At 40.2% G+C, this 27055-nt stretch overlaps 1 protein-coding gene and 1 long non-coding RNA gene across 3 annotated transcripts in view; one reads left to right on the top strand and one right to left on the bottom strand.

Moving 5' to 3' along the window:
• Positions 1–5842, top strand: part of LOC118877714 (uncharacterized) — a 119679-nt gene extending 113837 nt beyond the window's left edge. The window contains exons 3-4 of one of the 2 annotated variants that reach the window (XR_011604117.1): positions 3338–4150; positions 4420–5841. This is a non-coding gene — a long non-coding RNA (uncharacterized lncRNA). Of the gene's footprint in view, positions 1–3337 lie in introns of both variants that reach the window. The other variant, XR_010654410.2, reaches the window with a different exon arrangement.
• Positions 5843–17731: 11889 nt separating this feature from the next.
• Or98b (Odorant receptor 98b) lies at positions 17732–19895 on the bottom strand. The gene is made up of 4 exons (XM_065866857.2): positions 19429–19895; positions 19103–19289; positions 18444–19050; positions 17732–18100 (listed from the first exon to the last, which is right to left on the bottom strand). The coding sequence occupies exons 1-4, from the start codon at positions 19802–19804 to the stop codon at positions 18050–18052; spliced, it is 1221 nt and encodes a 406-aa protein (XP_065722929.2). The 5' UTR covers positions 19805–19895; the 3' UTR covers positions 17732–18049.
• Between the last annotated feature and the right edge of the window lie 7160 nt (positions 19896–27055).

Raw genomic sequence — 27055 nt, 5'->3', positions numbered from 1 at the left:
TTTCTGACTTTGGAGCCCCGACGACCGTTTGCAAAAAATAAAAAAAAGGAAAAACCTGCAAATAAATAGAATGAACGGCGGGGCGCTGAAAAAATTTCAATTCACAGCGCAGACAGATATATGCAATGAAACGCGATTGCATGTGCTTCTGTGTCTGCTGAATGTTGTTCTGTATATTGCTGTATAGTGCTGTGTATGTTGCTCTGTTCCTCGGCCTGTGAGTAGTGAGAATTGCATTGAAAATCGCGGGCGCGTAACAAATAAAATTCCGCAATTTCGCTGTCATTGATGCCTAACGCCCCGCAACTGGCCAATATAGAAACAACACTAGAAATGCTGAAAATAAAGGCCTGGCCAGAAAGGATATTGCGGTGGGCTGCACCTCTATTTCGACTTAACAGGTGAACTTTCAACTCGCCGGAAACTTGACGAGGCCATCAAAAGTTTTGACACCGACTGCGGCTTATGGCGTTTCCCCACAGCCTCCTTATGGCCACCATCTCCCTTCCATCCCCTCAACATTTATCTGCATTTTATTTCGTTAATAAATTGAAACTTGCTCGAAAGTTTTGAACTGGGCAAAAGCATTTTGGACCGGAAGCAAGTGCCAAGAGCTGTTGCCAATGCGTCAGCCAAAGTGATTTTGAAGACTGGCTGGCTGGCTTTAATAGGCCTCTTCAGTCGCTTACGGTTGCCAGAATGTCATATGGATAGTGTGATGATGGCATACCCTCTGCATTTAATGCCCTCCGATCCACAGGGACCACATCGGAAACACTCCGAGATGGAGAGCTCCTGTGGTTTATCTACGGAAATCTCGGGAGTGGGTTGGTACCGGGGAGTGGAGCGTGCTACCTTTGCTTAATTACATTCTGTCGAGCAATTAAATCCTCAATAATTGTTTTGTTGCTCGCTTTAATCGCAGTTATTCAGCGGTGGTCCTTTGGACTGGCCAGCCCCCCCCCGTCTTGGCCATCATCATTTACGCTTTTCAGCTGGCCAAAGGTGCTGGAATTCGCCATCCAGACTCGGTTCAGTTTCCATCCCTGTCTGGCTTTATTTATGGTAGCGTAATAATGATCAAACATTTGTCTTCTGCCCGCCTCATCCTCGGCCATTTATTTTTGTTTTCCTGCCCTGCTGTTCAACGGGCTGCTCTGGCATACACGGCGGATGAGCAATGCCTTAAAGTTTGATTAAAACTTAATTACATTGCCCTCGAGCTGTGGAGCCCAGTAGTCGGTAATTTAAACAACGTTTGTGCAAGGTAATAAGCTTGTGGATTGGAGTCACATCGGCGAGGACCTGGAAACAGGATAAACCGCAAGGTGCTCGACATGTGTCCTTGCTCACATGTTGTTGGGGGTTGAAATGCTTATATGGTTATAGGGGTATGGTTAGGAGGGGTACATATGCGAGTGTCTGCTATCCTGCTGCATTGTGAAATCAATAAACCAAAGTCAGGGAGAAGCGATGATGATGATGCTGCTCTGGCTGGCATTCTGATGAGCTTGCCACTGCAGCAGGGACACCGACACCAAACTCATGCCCCTGATGCATGCGGTTTGTGGCAGAAAAACAATAGAATTATCTACGGAAAAGGATACGAAAGGATGGTAGAGCAAAGCAGAAGCTTGTTTGCCAGTCAATCAATAATTTCTAATGATCCCCAGTGACGCAGTGCGTCAGGAAAAATGCCAGAATTTAACTAGTAATGTTGTCAAATGAAAACGATTGCAACATTTTCCATTGATTTGATAGCCAAGTGCAGCTGGTGCAGCTAATTTGCCTTTACCCCGTTGTAAAGTCACTTCATCTGGAGCATGTATCTGAAAACTTTTGCAATAGCATTTAGTATAAAAATAAAGTTTTTTGGGGGGGGGGACCAGCTCAAGATCCTCGAGCAGCGGCGGCGTCTGTCTGTCTCGCCAACCGCAGGCTACAACGATTTTCACCCCCCCCATCGTAAGAAATTTGCAAACATTCAAGGCAATTAAAACTGTCAGATGGACTGGGGGGTGGGGGGCGGTAAAATGGGGCGTTCTGCTGCGAAACGCTGATAACTTTTCTCCATGGAACATGGCACATGGCCAACGGGCCACGGCCAGCATTCTAACCACCAAAGCTGTCCGCGAGTCCACTTGTCCGGAATGTCCAGAATGTCCTGTGTGTCCAGAATGTCCTGTCCGTCCGTCCACTCAACAGTCAACAGAGTCAGCTGGCCCATGTGGGCACGCAAAAGTTTTTGGCCCACATTAGTTGGGATTTGTGTTTGAGCTGGAATATTGTGCTCTTTGGTCAGATCAGCGCTTGGCCCTTCGCTGCTCATCTGCTATTTTCCTCCTTTTTTTTGGATTTCTATTTTTTTCCCCCCCTCTTTTGGCCACACAAACAAAAGCAAAGGCAGCGGCCAGGATGACAACTAGTGGAGGCAAGGGCAAACAACAAGGATGGCACAAATTAAGTGCACACTTCCTTTGCATATTTAAATGCCCCTATATACTTCCGCTTTGAGTGTGTCCTGTTTGTGTGCGAACAAACATTTTTTTTCGACCATTTGTTTGCATGTTGAACATGGCCATGGCGAATGCTACGCCTGTCCATTGTTGTTTGATTTCTAACTGAATTGAATATAATTTAAGCTTATGTGTCGGGATGTGTCCGAGATGTGCCAGGATGGCCGGATTACATCGGTTGCTAACTAACCGGTGCAAAGGAATCGCCTGCAGTTCGCCTGCTCAGGGGAATTCATAAATATTTATTAAGCCCGAGCTGACCAACGTGTCTGCTGTGAATGCCTGCGGCTGTTTATTTATAAGTAATATATCTGGGCGTGGCCCCAGCCGTGTGTGAATACCTAATGTGGCTAAACGAAGTCGAGATTGAAAAGCTATTGGTTTGGGGGAAAGAAAATTCGATTAAAGTGGAACTGAATCCAATGCAAACCGCACACGGAAAGGAAAATGTGTGTGATATGATGAATTTTAAGTTTTTCAAAATAAATCTATCTGATAAACGGTATCAAAAATAGCAATGTGCTGTTGCATATCTTTACACGCCTTTATGAATTATTATAAAAATATATTGTTGCATACTTTTAGACACTTTTATGAATTATTTGAAAAATATATTGCTGCATATTTTTAGACACCTTGATACATTATTATAAAAATACAATATAGCATGCTTTAATATACATTTATAAATAATTTTAAAAAAAGATTGCATACTTTTAGTCACCTTTATAAAGATAAAGATATCTATCTGCACCTTAATTTGATTTCACATTTCAAAATCGATCGAATATTGAACTGTTTTTTTCTGTGCTTCACTGCAGTTTTCCTGGAATCAAAGGACCATAAAGTGCTGACACTGCTCCGAGCTGTAGGCCCAGACTGAATGGCAAGGCAAAATGGAGGAGTGTGAGCCATATGCACTCCCGTAAAAACACAAATGCGACGAAGAAGGAGGCTGCTGCTACGTGTGTGCCAACTCAATAGCTGGAAAATTGAAATTGAAAACCTATTGGGTATTATCCAGTCGCCGGAATGTCAAGTTCAGACAAAGCTGGATTAATTGCCAACGCAGCTCCACTCACGCCCTAGCGCAATTTTAATTGCAAACGGATTAATCGGTTAATCCCAGCCTCCACAAGGCATAGAATAGTATACTTCTAAAGGGAAAACAATCAGGGCCATGCAAATATGTTTCTTAGAACAAACTAATTAGTGAAACGAAAACACTGGCTACCACAGCTCGATGGCTGCACTTTAATTACTCTCAATGAGAGCGGCACTTGACCATAAAATTAACATAATAATTGGTCAGAAAAGTGGGGCTCGCAGGCAGGCTGAGTATGGCTGAGTATTTCCAGCTGGGAAAGCCGACAGGAAACGCGTGACTTGGCAGCATTTTCGGCCAAGACGAGACGAGACGACAGAGTCTGATGTTTTCAACTGCTTTTAATTACAACGTTGACATGTCTAAGCTGCTTTCGATACAAGCGAGGCGGGCCTAATAGGCTTAGGGCGATGACGTCGTCGGAGGTCCTGTCAAGAGGCAGCAAGACAGAAATCAAGCATACGCCGCGTTGTGCCAGGCAAATGAGATGAGCTAGATGATGATGATGATGATGCTCGACGGCTGAGAGGTGTGTCTTCGTCGTGTTTAAAAATAGAAACCCAAAAATATATAGAAAAAGAAAGGAAAACAAACCCAACCATCAGACGCGATGAGTGGGAAATGAAATCTAAACGCCCATGGATGGAGTCATGGCATGCATACTTATGCAGGCGACTGTATTTAATGGCCACTATGCGCTGCGTGCAGAGAAAAAGGCGTAAATTTTGCTAATGGCCTGAAAATTGGGCAATTTTATAGCCTCATGAATAAAAGATTTTCATTTTGCTTCAATTACAGTCAAAGCCAGAGAAGCGAGAAGCGACCAGCCCCCAGTTGCCAGTCAAGGATGAAGTCAAGATAGCAACCGCACATACCCACACTCACTCACACACACACCCCGAGGAGCACACACAAGGACTCTAACCCACACACACACACACAATCCCATATGCGACAAGTTGGCGGCCACAATCTTGGATTTATACGGCTTCAAGTGGCTTCAGTGGCCAAAAGGAGGAGGAAAGTAAGTGGGCAGGGGGGCAATGGATTCCCCTCCACTCAAGTTGCCTTCAGCCTTAGCCTATTTAAAAATTAAAATTGTATAAATTTTTAATGCCAACCAACGCGAGTTATTAGCCTAGCTTGATAGCTATCCCTGCTCCACCTGGAATATCCTGCTAATCGACTGCCAACCGCGATGATTACAAAAATTTCCACTTGGCCGCATATTTTCCTGATTAATTCTAGGTCCATACAAAATGCGTACCATGAATATTTCATGCCACAAAGCGCCAAACCCAATCAAAAAAAAAAAAGAAGAGGATACAAAAAATGGTTAAGCAAAGAGCATAGCAAATAAAACGAAGCTTACTTTATACAATTGGCAAACCGCAAACAAAGTGAATTTCATTTTTGTTTGCGGCCACAGACGTGTCAGTTTGGACACATGAATGATGAATTATATTCGGTGGTCAATTTGAAATACATTTTTCACAGCAGAGCAATAAAATACACCCCCCAATAATCCCTTGATGGCCGGGAAAATTGAGAACCACAGAGCAGTTTGCAAAGCTGATCAGGACTTGAACTTCCGTATACCATTTCAAGGGTCCTGCAAGTCCTTTTCCATTTACCAAACTCGAGTGCCGATCGGTTGGAACTCCTGGCCAAGGGAAATAATAAAGTGATTTCGATTTAAGCTTGCAACATCAATTCAATTTCAATGCCAAATTGTTGTTTCCAACCCATCGTTGACTGGGTGACTTTACCATTACCCGATGACCAAGGGGCGTGGCAAAAAAGGGGGTCAGGGAGCGGGAAGGGGGGGTTGCAGTCGGCGAGCCAGTGCTTAATTGAAAAACGTAATTAACTTGAATTTTCTGCTTTTGGCGTTTATTGCCGCTCATTTGCAACGGGCCATCCAAACGGTTAGGGTCGCCGTTGCAACTGCAGCCTGCGTATTTATTTGCACTGCACCGTGTGCAAGTGGATGGTCAGCTCCATGATGGGATTGGGAATTGAGTTTGGGTTGGGGTTTGGGTTCGAGTTGGGATTCTGCGTTGCCCTGCGTTGATGATGATGACGCTGCTGCCGTTGATTAGGGATGGTAGACTACGCAAGACGACTTAATCGATAGTAAAAAACTTTTAAAAAAATCAGGGACTTAAAAGATTATTACATAATTTTACTTTGTAAGTTGCTTGGAATCTTAAACTTATCTCTTCAAACTCAAAAGCACCTTAAAAAGAGCTTAACAAAATTCGCCTTCATTGATTTTCCACTATTTGTGCAAATTGTAGCATACTTTTAGACACCACTTTAAGAGATTTCAAACCTTTTAAGGTATTTATTCAATGTTGCTTTTGTGATAATAGTCGCTTAGCGAGTTTTAATTTAACAAATTTTAAAATCGTATTAATTTCAATAATAATTTGTGCCTTTAATATGAATTTCTTTAATTTTCGTAAGTCGAGAGTTCTTAATACGTGAACGCTTTGGACTTAAGCAATCAAAACAGGATCTAATTTTTAACTGAAGAAACAGAGATTCATAAAGCCTGCTCTTAGAGGTGATAGGCTAATCGATAGGATTATCTAAAGTCCCCGATTAATGCATCGATATAATCGATAGTGCCCCCAAACTATGTTTGGCCAGCTCCAAAGCTCGATAATGACTTCTTCGCAGGCCTGTTAATGTTGACCGCAATACGTGGCTGCAAACGAAATCGGTGGAACGGCAATTGCCGGCGAAATATGCAGCCAACAGACTGACAAATCGGCCACCTTTAAATCCACAAACTTTAAAACCCCCCGAGTGAGAGAGTCGAGACGAAGCTGCACAACATTCATATTTCATAGGAGTTTTATTTAGCTAGCTGGTCTAATAAGCAGCACAATGAGCTCTGGTGTTCTGAAAGGGACTTTTCTGCTCGGGAGCTTGGTTGTTGGTTTTTGCTGGTTTTTTGGCCAGCAAGTCCCTTTTGCTAGCTGCAGCTAATTATGTGACCAAAAAGGGGCGAGGCCAGGCAAGTGAAGCAGGTGAAAGCAAATGTTACCTGAAACACGAGTAATTAGTAATTTAAAATGCCGCACGTGCATTGAATAGCTCTTGTAGAGCATCCCACCTTGGCCAACCCAAACTCCTTGGCCAAAAGGCCAAACGTTGATTGAACGCTTAAGCTCGCTTGGGTAGGGCAAACACGTTTAATTTAATTGTTGATATGGCGACGCTACAAATGAATCGAAAGCCACAGCAGACTCAATTTCAGCCAAAGGAGGTGGAGTAGCTTTAGGTTGGGATTCTGCTGGAGGAGTAGAGTCTCTGGGCCAAGTGTCCTTCCGTTTGTCAGCTAAGAAAATCCAAGTTGGCATTGGCCCGCTGTGAGCTGCGCTGGCAGTTGCCACATGCTGCGTCAAAATAAGTAAACATGACGGGACCAAGCCGGAAAACCAGACAGCAACAACAGCAAGCAAAGTTGCTGACTTTACAGCCCCCGGGGAAAAGTCGGGAAACTGTAGAGAGAGATATCCTGCATGGGTACAAAATAATCAAGAGCAAGTAATCTGCGATAATTAACTAAATAAGCAAGCGTGGCCAAATTTGTTGCTTACAAAACGACAAAGAGGCTGCCTGCTGTGTTAAGGCTCTCCTTTCTCCTGCCTCCTCCTTTCTCCACTTTCTTCCCCTGGCGTTTTTCCCCCATTTTCCCTTTTTTTTTGTGCATGTGCGAATTATAAATGTATAATTGATTATGCTTTTAATCGCTTTAATATGTCAGGACAAATAAAACACGCAAGTTTTCTAATGCCCGGTCATTACTCATACGGCACGTGGGCCGCAAATGATTTCAATTAGCCAAACTAAATAAACCATTAAGCGTTTTATTAAGCTCTACTAAATTTGGTTAAATATTTTAATGGCACATAAAATTAAAATTTAATTAACTAGCACACACACACACACTTTGTCCCAGCGACTGAAGCACCAGGGGCAAAAGAATCGTTTTTCACAAAAGCGTGTAATTAAATTGCATGCTGACAAAAAAAAATAGTGGTTAAAAAAACTATGCATGATGGCAAGCAGGAAATTATTTAAATATTCATTGTGGCATCAAGGCATGTACATTGTGCATGCAATAGCAACACAATCAACTGATGAATGAGCTAGCAATAATGAACTGCAAACAGGCGACACGTGCAGCCAATGGAAAATGGGAAATGCTGCCCGTCAACAGCGTCCGTTTTCCATTTCCATTTCCGTTTCCATGTCCTTGTGTTTCATCCTCGTCATTGATTGAAAATATTTCGAGCGAGCTCTGGCTAATAAGAAAGCAATTATTTTTTCCTAATTTGTTTTCCCAGATTCCCCCCACTCCCCCTTTGGGGCGCTCCGCCCCTGGGCTCTGCGAATCAGCTTAAAATGTTGCCCAAAGATTTTGTGAGAATAACCAGAACAACAACGCAAAAAATGCGAAGCAAAATAAACAAGGCAAAAGTTGATAAAGCAAAGTGGCCAAAACCGAAACGGGGTATATAATCGGGTTTAGGCCAAGCGACAAGGAAAATTAGGCACGCTACAGTTCGAAACTTAAAGGAGATCTTAGGTTTATAGACCCTTAATCAAATTATTAGATTACCATGGAAGACAGAAGACAGAATGTCTTAAATTGGAAAACAAAAGCGTTTGATTTGTGTTAACTTATTCATCATAATAGCCAACATAAATTGTAATTCAGCATATTATATAAAATATTTTAACAAATTAAATATTTGTAATATATAAGGTAAAGTTAAATGTTGTCCACCCTTAATCGAAATAAATTTAAGTATTGTAAACTCCTCGTATTCAGCTTAAATGGCATTTCTCCCTTGAGGGTACTAAAAGAGCCATAATTTCCAGAATTCCCATTATATATCCCCCAAGACCTTGGAGGGTATACTTCTTATATTCGAATTTATTTTGCTGTGGTAGGGCCACTGAGAGTCCGTGAAGCCAAGGCCACGCACTTGGCCTGTTGTTATTTTTATGCTACTTTCCATTTACAGTTTTTCCTCGCTGTACCGTACCGCCCCTCCCCAAGGACCTTCGAGGCGAAGGACCCTGGCCGGCAGGCAATTTTCTGCTTAATAAAAATTAAAAAGGGTTATGCGCGAGAGGCAAAAAGTTTTTCATTAAGCTGCCAACGATGATGATGATGGCGAAGGCGGTCGACAAAAAACAAAAAAAAAAAAAAAGAAGAGGGCCCAACTGACAACAGGACGAGGAGGTGGTAAATGAATCCTTGGCTTCAGCCGAAAACGGGATGCCGCAAATTTGATAATGAAGATAAATGTTTATCGCATTCGGGGGCGTGGCCGCTTGCCAAAAAGTTCGTAACGCAAATTTTCACGCTGATTATGCCAATAAAATCAATGATAAGCTTGCTCAGAGCCGGCAAACAAGCGAATTTCGGACCGCCCACCGGTCGACTGCCGAAAAGTTTTCACGACAAACAAATGAATTGGCAAACGCAATGAATTAAAATGATAGGGTCATCTCGCCCCCAGCCCAACGTGAATGCCACAGAACACAAATAAAATGCTAGTAAATATCCGTGCAATAATGAGGGACGGACGTGTTGGGGCGGCAAGTAAATTGGTTTGCCGTGTCATTAGTGAAAAACGTATCCACATTTTGGCACTAATTAAATTTCATTTGAGTTTTTCCACTCAGTTGTGGCCGGTTGGTAGTGGGTAGTGACCATTGACCATTGCCCAGCAGGCACACGCATCCCATTCACACTCACTACGCGCATTTTGTCAAATTTAATTGTTTTACATTTTCGAAATAAAATTGAAATTAATTTACAATTGGATAGGACAAGCACTGCAAGAAAATATATTTAATAATTATAATATTGAGTAAATTAGTTTTAAATAAATCTAATATAAGAGTTATACATTATTTTATAATTTAACATTTTTACTAGAATATAAACTCAACTAATTAAGATTCAAGATTTTATGTATTTTATTTGTTAACATTAATTGCTTGAAAAGAGAACATTCTTATCGCTAGACCTATGTATAGATTTCTACAATTCTTATAGATAAGAAATTCTTTTGCTTACCTTATTCGTGTAATCTTATCTTACGCGTTTATGTTATTATCCGAGACCAAAAATATTATACACCCTAATTCCCACAACTACCTAGAAATGTTTAACTTTTTAAAAAATTAATGATTATTTTTAGATTATTATAGTAAAATAAATGTTGCATTTAGATCGTTTTGTAGTTTTAAATTATTGCTCTTTTAGTACTTGCACTATAAGTAGGAGGATAAAAATATCTTTACAATCTTTAATTGCTAGATTTGAATGGTCCAACACCTTAGGTATTCTACTGCCCTTTTAAGCCACTTTTTTGATTAGTGCACATATGGTATTTTCCGCACACATTCTGTTTGCTGTCTGAGTGAGAGATTAGTTTGTGTCAGTGGGTCAATGGACTTGGAATTTTGAAAGAGAAGCCAAGAAAGTGGCAACAATCCAAGGAGCAAAGGAAATTACAAAACACATGGCGCCTGCAGCTAGTTACACACAGCAGACAATGCAGCCAGGTAGAAAAGGTTGAAATGCAGGAGGGCTAGGAACCAAATGAAGAGGAGAGTTCCAGGTGAGGAAGGAGCAGCTGCTTTCAGGACGTGAGGATGTCTGTACCCAAGGTATGGATAGATGGATAAATGGTTAGATGGATAGAATAGATGGATAGCTTGACGGGTCACAAAAAAGGAAACGAGAAAACGCCAGTACACGGAAGCACATTGTCAATGGGTGAGAGCATTTGCTGCTTACTCCAAGTTTGATTCAGTGTCGTCTCAACAGCTCAAGGCTGTTTGGCCCTTTTAAGCCCACAAAAGGTGACTGGGGCCCACTCGATGCGGAAGTTTTTCGCCTACGAAACGATGTGGCAGATTTTAAATGGCCATACAACTACATCGAAATAACGAAGGAAAAACAGCAGCGGTGCAAATGACTCCCATAACTGTTGCGGATTTAATTTGTTGAATTCTGTTTAATTTGCTGCATTTATTGCTCGTCACATGTGCGAAACTTTTTATTTATACACCCGGCGAGAGCGCAACAGCCAAACCATTTTTTTTGTAGCTGCCTTTTATGCAAACTTCACAACAGCATTTGCCTGCAGCTCCGATTCCCCTTCCCATTCCCCTTGTAAAGTTATGGCAAAAGCACTTAAGCGATTTCATGCAAATTTTTGTATATTTTTTGCTGTGCTTTCGCTCAGGTAAGCATTATGGCTATATGTCTACGCCTGCGACTCGCTGGAAAAATAAAATAAAAAATACTTATAAGGGTAGCGGGAGCAACAACAATTACGAGCCAAAAGTTGAAAACTTCTCCAAATTGTTGCAGCCGAAGTACCGTGTGCGTATGAGGGCATGTTGGGCCCAAAAGGGAAATTGTTTGATTTTTATGTAGAAAACTTAAACCTCTCCCTTAGGCATAAGATATTTAAAGGTCGAGATATAAAAGAAACGAATAGAAAGTTTTTAAGATCAGAACTTTTAAGAAGAACTTGGGCATATGGTTTAAAAAGCCCCTTTTATGAAAGGGAAACATTTGATTATAATATTAATAATATGTAAAAATTGAGGAGGTTTTTTATAATATTTTATAATTTATCATCAAATAGTCATTATTATTTGATTTTTTTGATCAAAGTAATAATACAAGGCATAAATTGTACTTAGGTACTTTAAAAATTTAACATTTATTGCTTAACATATTTAATGGATATCAAAAATCCCTCTCTTTAAGACAACCAACCTTTTTTTTGGTTAAAGTCATTCTTTCTACCCACGTTGACATTTAATAAGGACAGTTTATTTATGCCAAATGAACTTCAGATGTGTAACTGCATATTTGTAATCCCCCCAAATAGTTAGTCACAATATAAAACAAACTTCAAAGTGGATAAGGGCTTTCGTTTCCCTTCAATTAGTGCACACAACAAGACATTCTTTATAAACCCTAAAAGCTTAAGCAGTAAAGATTTAACAATAAACCATATGTATGCTGTCATTTATTCAATCCAATAGTTTATTTCTCCGTATGTCTTGGCAGTAAATCGTTATGTTAACAATTTGCGAGCGAAAACGCTTTTGTTTTTGATGGGCTCATATAAAAACGTCATCGCTTAAGTGGGGAGGGGGGATATGGATGCGATGAATATAATAATAAAGTTGGCTGGGCGGCGAAATATTACTTGCAACAACGACTCTGGCCACGCCACATAAATTAGGAGTGCGTGAAATCTTTGGATATAAATTTAATATGCCGCCAGCAGCGATGGCAAAACACAAATCAAAAACACTTTTAAATGGGCACGTCGCTGTCGTAAAAACATCAGCGAATCGTAATTTGCTTTTTGCCTTTCTTTATTTATTGAATGTTTAGAGGCGAAAAGGAAAGCCAAGTCTTAAGGATAAATCAAGCACGTGTAGGTTGTTGGATTATCCTGGCCTTTTTCTGGCTTTTTTGGCAGCCAAGTGATCAGGGATCGGGGATACATCCATCTGGCCGACAGCACTTTGTTGGCCAGGATACAAAAAGGACGCATTTTCGACCCGCCCAAAAGCCGACAGCTAGCTGAGCTTAAGGTGAGTGCACCTCGGTTTTCGGATCCAAGCGATGCATTTGCATGCCACTCACCTGTTCACTTGTTTCACCTGACTTTACCTGCTTTCTTCTTTTTTTTTCCTGCGTTGCATTTGCTCGTTTTGTTTTAGGTCGTTGGTTTTCTCGGTTGCTGCTCGGTTTGCCTTGGCTCTAATTGAAAATATTTTTGTTTGCACTTCATTAAACCTAAACGGAGCAGCAAGCTGAGAGATATGCAATGTCTGTCAGTTCCATTTGGCTGCCGTTAAAAAGCAAAGGAGCAAAAGTTTTTAATAAATATGTATGGCATGGCATTTGTTTGCACAAAGAGATGTCGACTGTGTTCTGAATGTTATTGTTGCTACCCCAGCCGAATTGTGTTGTTGCTTTAATCCAAAATGCAATCATTGAAATGCATTTTATTTAAGCTCCACTCGCTTATTGCATTTTTGCATATACATTTTTTTTGGAAATGGGTGAAGGAAGGGTGAAAAGTGGAAGCCCCAAGCGACTTATTTTTATATGCTTACAACTATTGGGATTGGATCTTCTCTGGAAGCAAATTCTGGCCATCCTGTGACCCTGTGTGTGTGTATTCGCAAATTCAATGACAGTTTGTGCCTTTTGCAACTTTCAGTTGATTTTTTATTGTCAATCGAACAATAACGAAATCATCGGCCAAGTTACGCCAAACGCCACAGCAGACTTCGATTTTGAGATGGTAAGGAGGGGAATCCGGGATGGGAATGTGAGTGTGACGGTGACAGTGACTCAGCACGGCGAAAACTTTAAGGTAGGCAGCCTCAGAACGGAATTTCTGTCAGAAGTCGAGAGCGTGCCACACCCCATCGGTGGAGATTTATATGCCCAGGCGATGTGACTCAATCAATGGCATTTGTGTTGTGCCAGCAGCAAAGGCAGCATCAGCAGGAGGAACCAGGAGAGCCAGGAGAACACGGAGAACCCGGGGATTGGGAACACGAACGTCGAGCTGACTGGGGGGCAAATGGATCGCCTTCCCGGGGAGCGCCGGTGGCAGGACATCAGACAGTCGGAGAGACATGCACAGCATTTTGTGTAAAGAAATCAAAAATTTATACAAACTTTGCACAATGAATGAGCAGCAACAAAGGAGGCGGAGGAGCAGCTCTACCAGTAACAGTACCAGTTCCAGTTCCAGGAGAAAGGAGAAAGGAGAAGGAGCAGGAGCAGCAGAAGGAGCCGGAGGACGAGTGTGTCCTACTGTCCTGCCAGGACAGCAATTGCCGAAAATTGTTGCAGTTCGCCTCGCTCGCTTCTTGACAAAGGCAACAACATAAAAATGGAACATACATACACTTTACAAAAAATATAGGGTACATTTTAGAGGAAAATAGGAGATTTTCAAATATATTGAAAATAAATCTAAATTTTTTTTAGATCGACAGGATTTTTCCTTATTTCCAAGGGCTTTCAGTATCGGAACTTAAAACTGCACTTCTAATTTTCATAACTTTGGTAATTTTATCCCGATTTAGACGTGGGATACCTCTATGAGTTTGTGGTTGAATTACCTATTATTCTACATTCAAATATTTCTTTTAAAAGGGGGTCAAAATTTTGACCCATTTTCATGTTCGAATTTTACTTAATTCCAATGGGTTTCAGAATGGGGACCCAAAATTGCACTTCTAAATTTCATAGCTTAAGTAATTGGATCCCGATTTATACGTGGGATACCTCTATGAATTTGTGGCTGAATTCCCTATTATTCTACATTCAAATATTTCTTTTAAAAGGAGGTCCAAGTTTTGACCCATTTTCATGTTCGAATTTTGTGTAATTCCAATGGGATTTAGAATGGGGACCCAAAAACTGCACTTCTAATTTTCATAACTTCGGTAATTTTATCCCGATTTAGACGTGGGATATCTCTATGAGTTTGTGTTTGAATTCTGATATGTTTTACGTCCAAATGTTTCTAAAAAACGACGGTCAAAATTTTGATCCATTTTCATGTTCGATTTTTCCTTATTTCCAAGGGCTTTCAGTATCGGAACCCAAAACTGCACTTATAATTTTCATAGCTTGGGTAATTTCATCCCGATTTAGACGTGGGATACCTCTATGAGTTTGTGCTTGAATTTTCTAATATTCTGCATCAAAATAAACACTTTATACGGGGGTCTAAATTTTGACCCACTTTCATGTTCGATTTTTCCTTATTTCCAAGGTTTTCAGTACCGGAACCCAAAACTGTACATCTAATTTTCATAACTTGGGTAATTTTATCCCGATTTAGACGTGGGATACCTCAATGAGTTTGTATTTTAATTTTTTAATATTCTACATCAAAATATTCACTTTATACGAGGGTCCAAATTTAGACCCATTTTCATGTTCGATTTTTCCTTATTTCCAAGGTTTTCAGTATCGGAACCCAAAACTGCACTTCTAAATTTCATAACTTTTGTAATTTTATCCCGATTTAGACGTGGGATACCTCTATGAGTTTGTGCTTGAATTTTCTAATATTCTACATCAAAATATTTACTTTATACGAGGGTCAAAAATTTGACCCATTTTCATGTTTGACTTTTACCAAAATTTTAAATTTAATTATTAATAATAAAATTGAATTGGTTTTTCCTCAAATATTAATAAATAAAATTATCTTGATATTCTAAATACATTAAGTACCCTTTTTCCTTTAAATCCTTTTTTAATTAAAAGTTAAACAATCTTATAATTCATTAAATAAATTTACAATTTTTTATGTGATTTTTTAAGAAAAGAGGCCATGAATCCTGGGTTGGTTCCGATTAAACTAAAATCTTTATTTTTTATTTTTATTTAGTGTTAAGTAATGGATTATTTCCCCAAGTGTGGTTACTCGCAGGGCAGCCTGACTTGCAAGTTGCAGCAACAAAAGTGAGGGCAAGGACAGCCCGGCACCGGACAAAACAGCTCCAGGATGTGTGTTGGTAGGTATTCCTACATACAGTAAGGTACATATAGATGGTTGGGTTATTCGGTGAGTCGGGGGCCAGTGCAGACGAATTAATTAAAAATTCCGAAAATATCCGGTTAGCTCTTTATAACAATTTCGTGCACAATGCCGAACTCCAGCTGCATTCGACAAAAAGTCGTTCGCCCACCTTTGTGTGTTGAACGGTGTGTACGGTGTGTGTGCATCCTGGCCAAGGAACTTTAACTCGGTAGAAATTTCAAACTTGCCATGCTGATGTGCTCCCAGGCGCCTCAAGATGGCTTCATCTATCTGGCCGACAGCCATTCAAACTATTTTCGTTTCGGCCGTTTACCAGGCAATCTACATAAATGAATTCATTTGCCTTTCACACACATTTATGTATATGCATATATGCACAATAGAATGCAGAGTGTACAGGTCGTATACGCAATATTTGATATTTATGCTCTAATTGAGGGTACAACCCGGACCTGAACTTGGCTTAAAGTCATGTTTGTTCACAGAAATAATTGCTGCTGCCAAAAAAAGAGGGGAAGTTATGTCGGCATCGAAAATATAAGAGGAAAATCATTTTTAGAACAAAGTAAAAGCGGAAAAGGCAGTCCCTGTGCCTGCGGTTCAATCGGTCGTTTCGAACCGGCCATTTGGCAATAAAAAGTGACCGGAATGCTCGTTAAAACTAAAAACAATTGACCACATAAATTAGCGGCATTAAAATACCACCAAAAAGGAGGATGCCCGAAAAAAGGGCCCAAAGGCCGGAAGGAAGTGCGAACGATTGATTCGATTAATTGCCAAATTAAAAAGGGAGAATGGAGAATTTCATTCGCAAAAAGGAAGTGAGCAAAGCAAAGGAAAGGCAGGAAAAGAAAGGGAATGTTATGACAATGTTAGAAAACCAAAAAATAATAAATGAAGGGCGGTAACCGATCTGGGCTGACACAAAGTGACAGGCGCCGGGGGCCTTACTGGCACAATTGAATTTATTATGGCATTTCAACTGGGCGAGAGCGTCAATTGAATGAAAGTGGACCAGAGAACACCCACCCACCCATCGACCTTCCGCCCCTCACACACACACATATATAGAGGGAGAAAGCCGGAGAAAGCTCTGTTGCAATAGCATCATTATTGGACTAAACCGAAACTATTTGCCTCAATGGGCCACAAAGCGCCACACGACACGCCAAAGGACTCAGGACCGGAGAATCGAAAACACAGAGAAAGAGGGAGAAAGACACAGACAGGCAGGACTGCTGCAGAAAGGACATGAACGAACCCACATCGCCACTGAGATAGTCCAATGCCCTCGGGGTATATTTTTCGCCACTTTCGCTACGGCCAAAAGTGTTGACTGTCTTTGATTTTGTTTGTCTGCCTGTTTGGCTGAATGGCTGGCTGGCTGGCTGTCTGTCTGGCCAACTTTCAGCCTCATCGTTGCCCCGGGGGAAAGGGCTAACACCAGCAATTACACACAGTTTTGTCAATCGAGGCAAAGTTCAGAGGACGGCGCATAATCAGCAAATGAATCATAAACCAGATGGCCGATTTGCTCATTACACTTTGTAAGCTTGAACCCGTTGTAATTACACAATAAGAAAATTTTGCGTTAAATAAAGCAATGCAACAGATTTACAAATAATTAGGAATTTATGAAAGGGGTTAAGTATTCCAATATATTTTAAAATCTTCAGAAATGCAGTAGGTGCTTTAGGTTGACTAAATTCGCTTATCTACAATCTTATAACTACAATTATCTAAAAATAATACAATCTATACTTTAAAATATATTGTTATGTGCATAAAATTTATCATACATTTAGGTACTTAAAGTCATTATTGTAAATACGAGTATATGCGAAAAATGGTAAATCTATTTGATAGATAAATCTGAAATAAATCAATTATAAAATCAGATGTAAGAATCTTTATTTTGAAAGTTAATAAAGATTATTGTATGCGTTCCAAGTTTCTATGCATTTATTTAAAAAAATAATGTAAAAAAAGGTAACTCAATGTAGCAGATAAATCTGTAATAAATAATTTGATTATTTATTTAGTTCTGAAAATAACATTTACATTTTTTTAACGAATCTTTTTTTCATTTTTAGTAAAACCTTTTTGTTTTGTGTAGTTTAGAGCCCGTTAGCAAACGCATTGTGGCTACAAACAAATTACAAAATCGGCTAAACTTAAGCCGCCGTGTTGCGTGCAGTTTATGACTGAAGCGCTGCCTGCGGATGCGCTGAAATCCCGGCCACTGCAATTGGCTTTTCCCAACCGCACTCACGTGCAGCATGCCACACACACACGGGGTCACACATTCGGAAGGGGGCGGAAGGGGAAGCCCCACGCCACCCGTCTATCGGCCAAAACAAAGTTAAATCGGCCAAATCCTTTGACCATGTCACACTTTTATACATAATCGTTCGTCGAGCACGTGCAGACAACCGCAATGTTGTGCGAGGACGACAAAAATAAAAAACCAACAAAAAAAAAAGGACAACACAAACCAAACACAAAAACAACAAGAGCAAATTACAGCAGCGGACAAACGGACAACAGCAAATATTACGTATACGTGCGTTCAATGTCCTGATGGGGTTGGAAAGCAAGGCCAATAATGCAAAAGGCATTAACAGGCCTGGGCACTGGTTTTCCATAGCAGTTATTGCCATTAACATGGCTTAATTAGCCAACTGGCTGTAACAACACCGGCTTAAAGCATAATTGTAAATATTTCCGGACTTAAACAAACCAGAACAGGTCCCTGAATAATGAAAAGGTCCCTGGGGCAGCTAGGCCAGCGATCTGAGGAGAGTTACATAGGATATGGCACTGCGCACAATCTGTGGGGGAGAAAAAAATGCATTAAATAAAGAGTTTGGTAAGTAAGATATTTAAAAGAAAACAGCAAAAAATGTATGTAACTCCAAAAAAAGGATTAGCTTTTTCAAAATAATAAGTTTTCTAAAAATACTTTTAAGGGTGTCTTAAAGTATGCAGTAAAAAAGGAATTCCTGAATACAAGTTTACTGTTGCACACTTTTAGGCAGATTTACAATTGACTTTAAAAATATCAAAACAAGAAATGATTAAAATTTAATAAATTTTAATTTCATTTAATTTCAAAGAAATGTATTTTCTAAATATTTCTATAGGTAATTCCCTTTTAAAGAACCCTCTTCCTACCATGACAAGTGTCTCCCGATTAGCCACGAAGAAGTAACCATCGATGGGGCATCCCCTCCTCGATCGCATCATGGCAATCTTCAAAGACCTCACAAGCTGAGAGTTTTCCTGCAGAAGATGGAGCCAGTTGCTCTCGTAGATGGCCTGGCAAAAAAGCTGGCTCTCCGTATTGACGCTCGATCCGCAGATGCAGTAGATGGAAACCTGGCCAATAATGGCTGCCGTGAAAGCGAAGTAGAATAGCATTGCTGGCTCTAGAAGATGGGCAGATAATTGGTAGCACAGGACACACAAATGCAAAGAGGCCGCCACAAATTGGGCGAAGATGAGCGGCCGGAAGTACCCATTAAGAGAACATCCCAGTTCTAGACACTCCTCATATAATTTAAATATATGCGCCAGGTTCTCACGGGTCTCTTTAGGACTTCTGGCCTTAAAGTGCATCATTTTTTCACGGGCAATCCTGAAGAGAGCACAAAGATTATGGCTCAGGGAGCAAAACAGGGTATCAACGCAAACTGTGGGCAAAGCCACTCCCAGAGCAGCACTTACATTCCACAAATAGGATAGGGAGTAGTTGAAGATATTATTATTTTTCCAGGGATACCTGTAAGTTATGTATTATTACTGTGGAATTTATTGGGTATACCTTTTCTCACAAGCTGGGAAAGGGCAAATCCGGCTGCAGTTGACCTGTCCGATGGTAGCTGACCAACATGGACAGAGGAGACATAAGACAGGCTGAAAGTCCGGCCGTCACAAAACAGTAGCTATATAAAGCACTGATAAACTGATCACGATTATTTTCTATGGATATGATTCTGTCACCGACCAACCACTGATTTTCTAAAAAAGAGAATACTTTTAGGCACTCTTTTAAGAGATTTGTAAAATGATACGATTTTTTGGGCACACATAATATTTCCAAACTAATCTATTGATATGATTAAATCTTAATGTAGCTAGTCATTTCTAAATAACTCACCCCTTTGCAACATTTTATGGAACTGCTGTATTAGAAACCGAAAGTCCTTATACAGCCAAAGAAAAAATGCGATCTTGCAGAGGGCCAGCAAATCGACCAGAACCGAGCAGAGTGAGTCGGTCAGTTTATCAACATTCTGGATATTTTGTAGGCCAAATGCGATGGTGAGGGGAAGAAAACTGGCCACCGAGAGGATGCAGTAGATGCTTCGCCTAGGATATCGATGACTCTCATCGTCCAGCTCGTCCAGCAATTCCAGTCCCAAAAGACGAAAGAAAATGGACTGCAGTCGAAGAAACTTGTCCGTCAGCATGTCGAACCGAGTGAAAAGTAGTGAAAAGTGAACGGATCCTTTTATAGAAAGACGAAAGCTCATTAACGGCTAAGTAAAATCAATAACCCATTAAAGCCAGTAGCCTTCAATGGTATTTATTATTTAAATTCAAGTGGACAGGACCTTTAACCTTTTCGAGTGGCGATGGCAAAAGAGTCCTTCCCACTGAAGAGACATTCTTGAATGCATCAGCATGCAGATTGTGAGCAGCCCTCCTCAGATGTTTGCACAATAAATTATACTTAATTAAAAACAATTAAAAGCAAATTCCAATTGCAGCCGTCAAGCAGCTCGGCCTGTGGTGCCGCAAACAAATCCCTGAGCCACTGCAAATATTTGGCAGCAATGCTAAGCAAAAACTAAAACAAATCCTAGCTGCATTTCAAATGTGAAAACTTTTGTTTGCATCGCTCTCAGCTCCTTCCTCCTTCAGTTTCGAATTGTATGCAGCTGTTTTCGGATTCGTCCAACATTTCAGGGTTTTAATTACTCTTAAGCCCCAGACTTTTACCGGGTATCGTATCGGTGGTATTGTTGTCGTGGTCAAAGATCACAGCAAAAGTAGTTGCTTTCCAGCAAACCAGCTGCCTGCAAACTTTGCTGGCCATCGTTTGGTCGGATAATTTAGCTTCCCGAAAATAAATTAATGCAATTACATGCTCGGCAAATGGCTGGCTGGCAGCTTAAGACTCTGGCCTAAGTGGAGTCATAAAGTACACACAAATTTAGTTCAGGACAAATGCCACAAATGCCAATGCAGCCGACAGCATTATTTATTCGAATGTGTGAATGCCAAAGTGAGCAAATCACTGGTTTGCCTTCGATTCTATTTACTCAATTATTAACCAGCCAGAGTGGGTAATTAATTAAAAATTTTACCTTTCCTAGGTTTTGAAAATGGCAATTCTCTGGGGGCGGAACGCAACAACTTTTGGCCTGGGCACATAAAACAAACATTGACACACTGACCGGGCACCACGAAAATGGAGTTTATATATTTTCAGTAAAACAAAACTTGCTCGAAACGAAACGAAACTCAGCTGGCAGCTGACAGAAGGGGGAAAATGGGGAAAATCTAGGGGGAGGATGGCCGAAAACTGTTGAAGAACTTTTTCTTATTCCTGGCATTGTTATTACCGCGTTGATGCTCCTCGGCTGCCGTTTCCAAGGCAGCCGCCTCTCGACGAAACTCGAATTTCCTTTTTACGGAGGCGTGAAATATTCGACTTAAGAACTCGCAAGAATTATAATACTCCAGCCAAAGTCACTTGATAACTATGGTTTTTTTTGGTCCTAGCACTTATCAGTACATTTGTTTTGAGGTAAAAAGGTGAATGAAAGGGATCACTGATAAATAAAATAACGAAATGTTTGCATTTACAAATTAAAACTTTATGTTAAGTATATACAAAGCGGCTTTGAAATTTTTTTTAGGTAAAATATTTTTGTCTCCTAAAAGTATGCAGTGAATAAAGAATAGTTATCTTTTGAATGAATTCATCGTACTTCTGAGGTTAAAATATATTGTTGCATACTTTCAGACATCTAAAATGTAATATCTGCCAATCTAAAATTAAAAAAACGGAAATGGGTGATAAACTAAACGATAAATATGAAAAATAACTGTATTAAATATTTGGATGTCTTTTTCAGTGCTATTATAAGGAAAAGAGTGCTAAAGAGTATCGTTAAATTGGTGTTGGACTGGGCTCAACTTGAAATACTTTCCCATTTAGTTGTTGCACTGCCCGGACAGCAGTTGAATCCAAAATGAAATACTTGATTTCAGCCTCCGTGGGATTTTGCCTGCAACTCCGGAGGAGCGAAAACTTTGCCTCGCTCTCGCAGGAAGTCAACTTGGCAGGGGACTGTGACTGCGACTTGGACTCGGACTAAAACGAAAGAAAGCCTGCGAAAGCAGTTTGCTTAAAATGTTTAGTGGAAAGTGTTTTAAAATACATTAAAAAGTTCACGGCTGCCCTGGCACGCATTGAATTTATGCGAATTTGGTGAACTCCTTGAGTGGAAACTTTTTGCATTTGCTCCTGGCAAAGCCGCCAACTCCACCGCCGCCGCCGCCGCCCCCCAATCAACTTAAATATTTGTTTAGCTCAAGTACTTTTGTGTGGGCCCCCTCCCTATGTACTGTATATATCATTCCACCTTTGTTGGGCATCCAGAATCGTACTTAGACAGTTGTAATTAATGCCCCAGCCAAGTAGAAGGTCTATATCACCGATGGTAACCGTATTCCCTTGCTTTGAGGATGATTTTCCGCCGCGAGCGTGTTTTCATATTTGCTCCTGTCATCATTTAATGAGAGGTATTTTATTTCCCGTCTCATATTTATTGGAATATTCCTGGTCTGGTCGGGGGTTGGAGAATCCATTTCGAGATACTTACGTGGGAGTCCCTCGACTTTCAATACCTGTAAATACGGTGGGTTGTGTGCTTCTGTTTATGCCACCATTTGATGTGCTCCAGGAAGAAAACTGTCGAATTTGCAAATGACGAAGCCCTATTTTGATCTCGAGGCACTTTTGTCTAGGCCCCGTGAACCATCGCAAATGGGAAAGTATTTTTGCAAAACAAACAAGTCCCAAGTAATTTGTTTTTCTCCCCTCCCCCAGCAGGAAAACCATTTTCGTGGGAAAACAGGCCATCCATGGCCTCAAACCTTAATGTAAATGGTTTATTTTTTTCATTTTCCCCCTTTTTTGTTTACTACGTTTTTTGCTGGGCTAATTTGCGAAAGCTGATGCAACTGTTGAAATAAGGAAATTACATTAACGCCAGTCATTTTTGCGATTGCCATGTTTCATTAATAACAAACGCTTGTAAATAATTGTAACAACTACGGCCACAACTATGCTATAAGTCAATTAAAACTGGTGGAAAAATAAAGAAATAAAGCCTGCATTTTAAATGCTCTTCAAAAAAGCAATAAAACGTTTAATTTTGGGACACCAAATGCAATTATACAATTGAGGAATACCAAACGATGTGCATTTGGCAATAATATTTTGGAAGATAAAATACAATTCTTTATTTTCAAATAATTCAATAATTTTTTTATCAAGGCCTAAAATATCCGTTTTCCAGCATATTGAACTTTAAATCAGATTGTGCTATATTTTTAATTATGACTGCGATATGCCACCTATCAACTCTCTGTCGCAATTGTGTATATCGTTTGTATATCCTCTGATAGAGTAAGGCTACGCATGAAGAGGTATAAAACGCATTTAAATTAATAATCAATTTAAAATACAATCGCTTACTGGTTGATTGAGGTGGAATGCGGGGCAGCGACATCAAAACAAATGAGAAATGGAATTTCATATTGAATTAATGCAACTAATGAATACGGCTCGTGCTGTTCGTGCTGATGTTTTTCAACATCAGATCCCGACGAACAAGGCCCGATAAACGAATCGAAACGAGATGAAAAAATAAAAGAGTTTAATTTAATTTGTGTCAGAACGAAAGAGCCAACAACGGACATGGGAAATTGTATTAATCAGGCAAATAAGTGTTCGCTTTATTTTATGAATAATTAAAAATATTTATTGCTCTGCCCGTGGCCGAATGCTGATGAACTACCATGGCCAGCGGCAAATTGACTTTCAGTCAGTTTGCCCACTTGAGGCACAATTGCATAATCAAATCCACAACTATTCAATTATGTTTGTGTCACTCAGTGCGACGACACATGGCCAGCATAGTGTGAGAATAATTCGGCCAAGACCCAATCAAAGCCGAATTTAATTGAATTTAATTTAATGAATATCAATATCGAATATTCTGTGTTCTGTGTTCAAACTCGATTTAATTTACGCTATGGCCCAAAACCAATTCCCCCCAAACAACGGGCCACGACTGAAACGAAGAAGGCCCAAAAACGATGGATGGCCAAAAGGACTCTCGCAGGAACGAAATGGAAATGGAGAGACATGCGCCGGTGCTCCTGTTTCCGTTTCATTGCCATCGTTTCTCCGCAAAGGATATTTCTCTTTAGAAAATGGTAAGAGAGCAGTTAAGAGCAAATCCTGGCCAGCAATTAGACATCTGTCAGCGTGTTGACCCAGGAAACACTCGAAGAATTCCCGACAGCAGCACTGGGCACTCCATCATCCTCCCAGGACACTCCTATTCCCCATATCCCTCCACGACCCCGGCAACTTCACACGATTTTTGATGACCATAATGACAACAATTAAATATAAATCACCATGGAGGAACAACATGCCAAGGATTTACCTTTCCCCCGCAATTTCTTTACAGCCACGCACGCATACAATTAGCTTTTATGGCCGCGGGCCCAAAGGAAAATGGCGGCCATGGCCCTGGCCAATGGTAATTTGAAAATATGGTAATTATGAAGCGGCTTTGTATAAGGCAAAAAACAAAAAGAAAATTCTGGTTGGGGAGAGCGAGCTTGAAAACAGGGAAGCCAGAACCTCTGACACCGCCACTGTGTCTGTTCTAATTAGGCGCCCATAAATTGCACCGCAAAACAGGGTGAAGAAAAAACAACCTTCAACAACAAATCCTAAATAACAATTAAAACAATTCTCAAGATTAAAAAACACCTTACAGCCAATGCTTTAATATTTTAATTAAAAATTCCTTAGCCTCGACCAGAGCGAGGTGTTGGTAGAAGTGGCAGTACTATGGAAGTAGGGCCCCCACCATTCTGAAAAGCCCCTTGAGCGAATGAGTGGTCGAGTGTTCCCTGAATGGTCTCTGGAGGCCTATGACTTTGAATTATTGCATGGCGAGTCATAAATTAAGTGCGTGGCCCTCCTGACCCCGCTGAAATGCTGGATGGTGGTATGTTTGGGGCCAGTTGTCGATGGTGGCAGGTGGCCAATCAAGCTCATGCAATCCCATTAAGCGTTTTTAAAGGCTATTCTAAGTTTAAAAATACATTTCATAAAATACTAAACACGTTAAAAACTTTTATTGGAGTTAGTATTTATGCATATGATTAACAATATTACAAAAATTCCAACAGATTTTAAAAATTTGTTAACAAGTGTCTGTATATTTTGGAAGAAAACTAACTTATACGTAATTTTTCAATCCCATTGTGTTTAAAAAACCTAAAAAATTTGGCAATATTATAAGAGGTTAAAATAAAAATACAGATACTAAAATATTGTTAAAAAGTGTTTGTAAATTCTGGATGAAAACTAACTTAATCGGTATTTTTCAAATACCTTTTTCATTAATTTGAAGATATGAAAAGCAAATAAATACATTCTAGAACATAAATATTGTATTACAAGTAAATACCTTTTTTATTTTAAAATATAGGAGCTATTGTTGGCAACCATTCTTCTCAAATTAACCATGTTGCAAATGGTTATTATTTTTATTTATGAACAATTCAATAAAATGTGTTGTTTACCTTTAGTTAAATAAACCTGTTGCTATATATATCAACTTTACAAGTACCTTTTGCGCCATTATCGCTGCTCTTTCTCTCGAAAATTCCCTTAACCGAATTTGAAGACAGAAATCGGTGGGCGGAGGAGGATTTCAGGAGACCTTTAGACCTTCATAAATAAATGCGAGAAGTTCTTCGCGGGGAGTTGAATCCTTTACATGGAGAAATGGAAAAGTGGAGGATGGAGATGGGGAGTGGCACTTCTCGAGTCGCTGTTGTGGCCGTGCAATCAAATTCAGACATTTGGAGACACTCTTACCGCCCACTTGCGTTGCTTAAGTGTCGTAAAGTCAAGCCAAGGATGCGAGGGATGGTGGGGTGGGAAAAAAAGGGGAGTGGGGTGCAAGGACAACAACAAGTGCGGCTTTTATGATTTATGCAACTATCGCCTGCAGCCAGAAGTGGGTGGGGCAGGACTCCAGGAGAGCCATTGCCGAAATCCTTGAGAGCCGCTCGAGGCGCGTAAATTCTTTTCTTGCTCCCCTCGTTTTCCTTTCTTTTTTTATTATTTTTTTTTTGGACATACGTCTCAGACTAAGCGGCTCGTGGGGGAAAGTGGGAAAAGCGCTTCAAATTGTGCAATTTTTATGAACGCAGTGGGCGGCGGGGGGCGGCATTCATGAATAAAAGATTTTCCGATTCACCCCGACACCAGAACCAACCGCCTCCTGTCGCCCAATTTATTATGCTGTTGGCCTTGCCGAGTGCAAATAATAAGCAGCAAGTGCACAGCCACGCCCACACAATTGTCGAGAAGTGGGCGGCGGGGGCGGCTGAGAAGGTGTGGCACTGGAGAAGAGCCTCCGAAGGCGGAAAGCCTGCAAAATTAGCAAAGCAAACGCTCGGCTGCAGTTTACTTGCCATTTAAGCGCCGCACTCGACAGCTGTGTTTGTCAGTGGCACTTGCAACCAGCAACCAGCAACCGACTAGAACAACAACTTGCAACCTACTAAAGGAAAAACTGCACACACACAAAAATTGGGGACACTTTCAAGCCTACCACATAACAAAGAACAGTTTTATGAAGTAGGTATGTAGATAGAAAAACATTTGACGAAAAATAAAATATCTTCCCTACCAAAATTATTAGTTCTGATATTATAAAAGGACAAATTGATATCCTCCAACGGATAAATTAAATTATTATGATAAAGAATTTGGTATGCAACATACTTTGATTCTGAGAATCCCACTTTTCCCTTCCTTATCCTTTAGTTCATTATTAAATATTTATTCGCCTTATTTTAAATATGGAACTTAATTGAATCTACCAACATTTCATTTCAAACTTTTTTTGTGAGTGCAGATCTTGTACCTAGTACAACCTGCAACGACAGCCACAACAGACCAAAAGTTGCACTTGCAGTTTTACTATTTTTCTTCCTTCACCATTGTTTGTCTCTCGAAACCAAAGGGTCGCCTTTGGTCCTAAAGAAATGCATATAAAATATAAGAATACTATGCAAACTTAGGTCGGAGGCTGTATGTTTGTTAGTTCACTTGGCAATTAGAGAGTTCAAACAACTAAGAAAATTGCTATTACGATAAATCCTGTCGGAAATTAAAGATAGGTTTAGGCCAAGGCCTGCAAATAATAATTACACTATGTAAAATAAAAATATATACAAAATAGGATGGCAAAAAACATTGAAAAAGCCCAGCTAATAGGTCAGAAGAAACCCCTATATCATTAGAAATATATCGAAAAGTTGAAACTTCAAAAGAGGTTTTAGTTAGTTAATCCTCTTTAATATGTTATTTATTGTCACTAATATGGACAATATATTCCGAATATTAAAATTTATGGCCAACTGTGTTAAATAAATAAGAACTCCAAAAG

Source organism: Drosophila suzukii, chromosome 3, assembly GCF_043229965.1.
Source record: "Drosophila suzukii chromosome 3, CBGP_Dsuzu_IsoJpt1.0, whole genome shotgun sequence".
Taxonomy (NCBI): domain Eukaryota; kingdom Metazoa; phylum Arthropoda; class Insecta; order Diptera; family Drosophilidae; genus Drosophila; species Drosophila suzukii.
The sequence above is the reverse complement of the archived record's forward strand: the minus strand, read 5'-3'. Positions and strand labels throughout refer to the sequence as shown.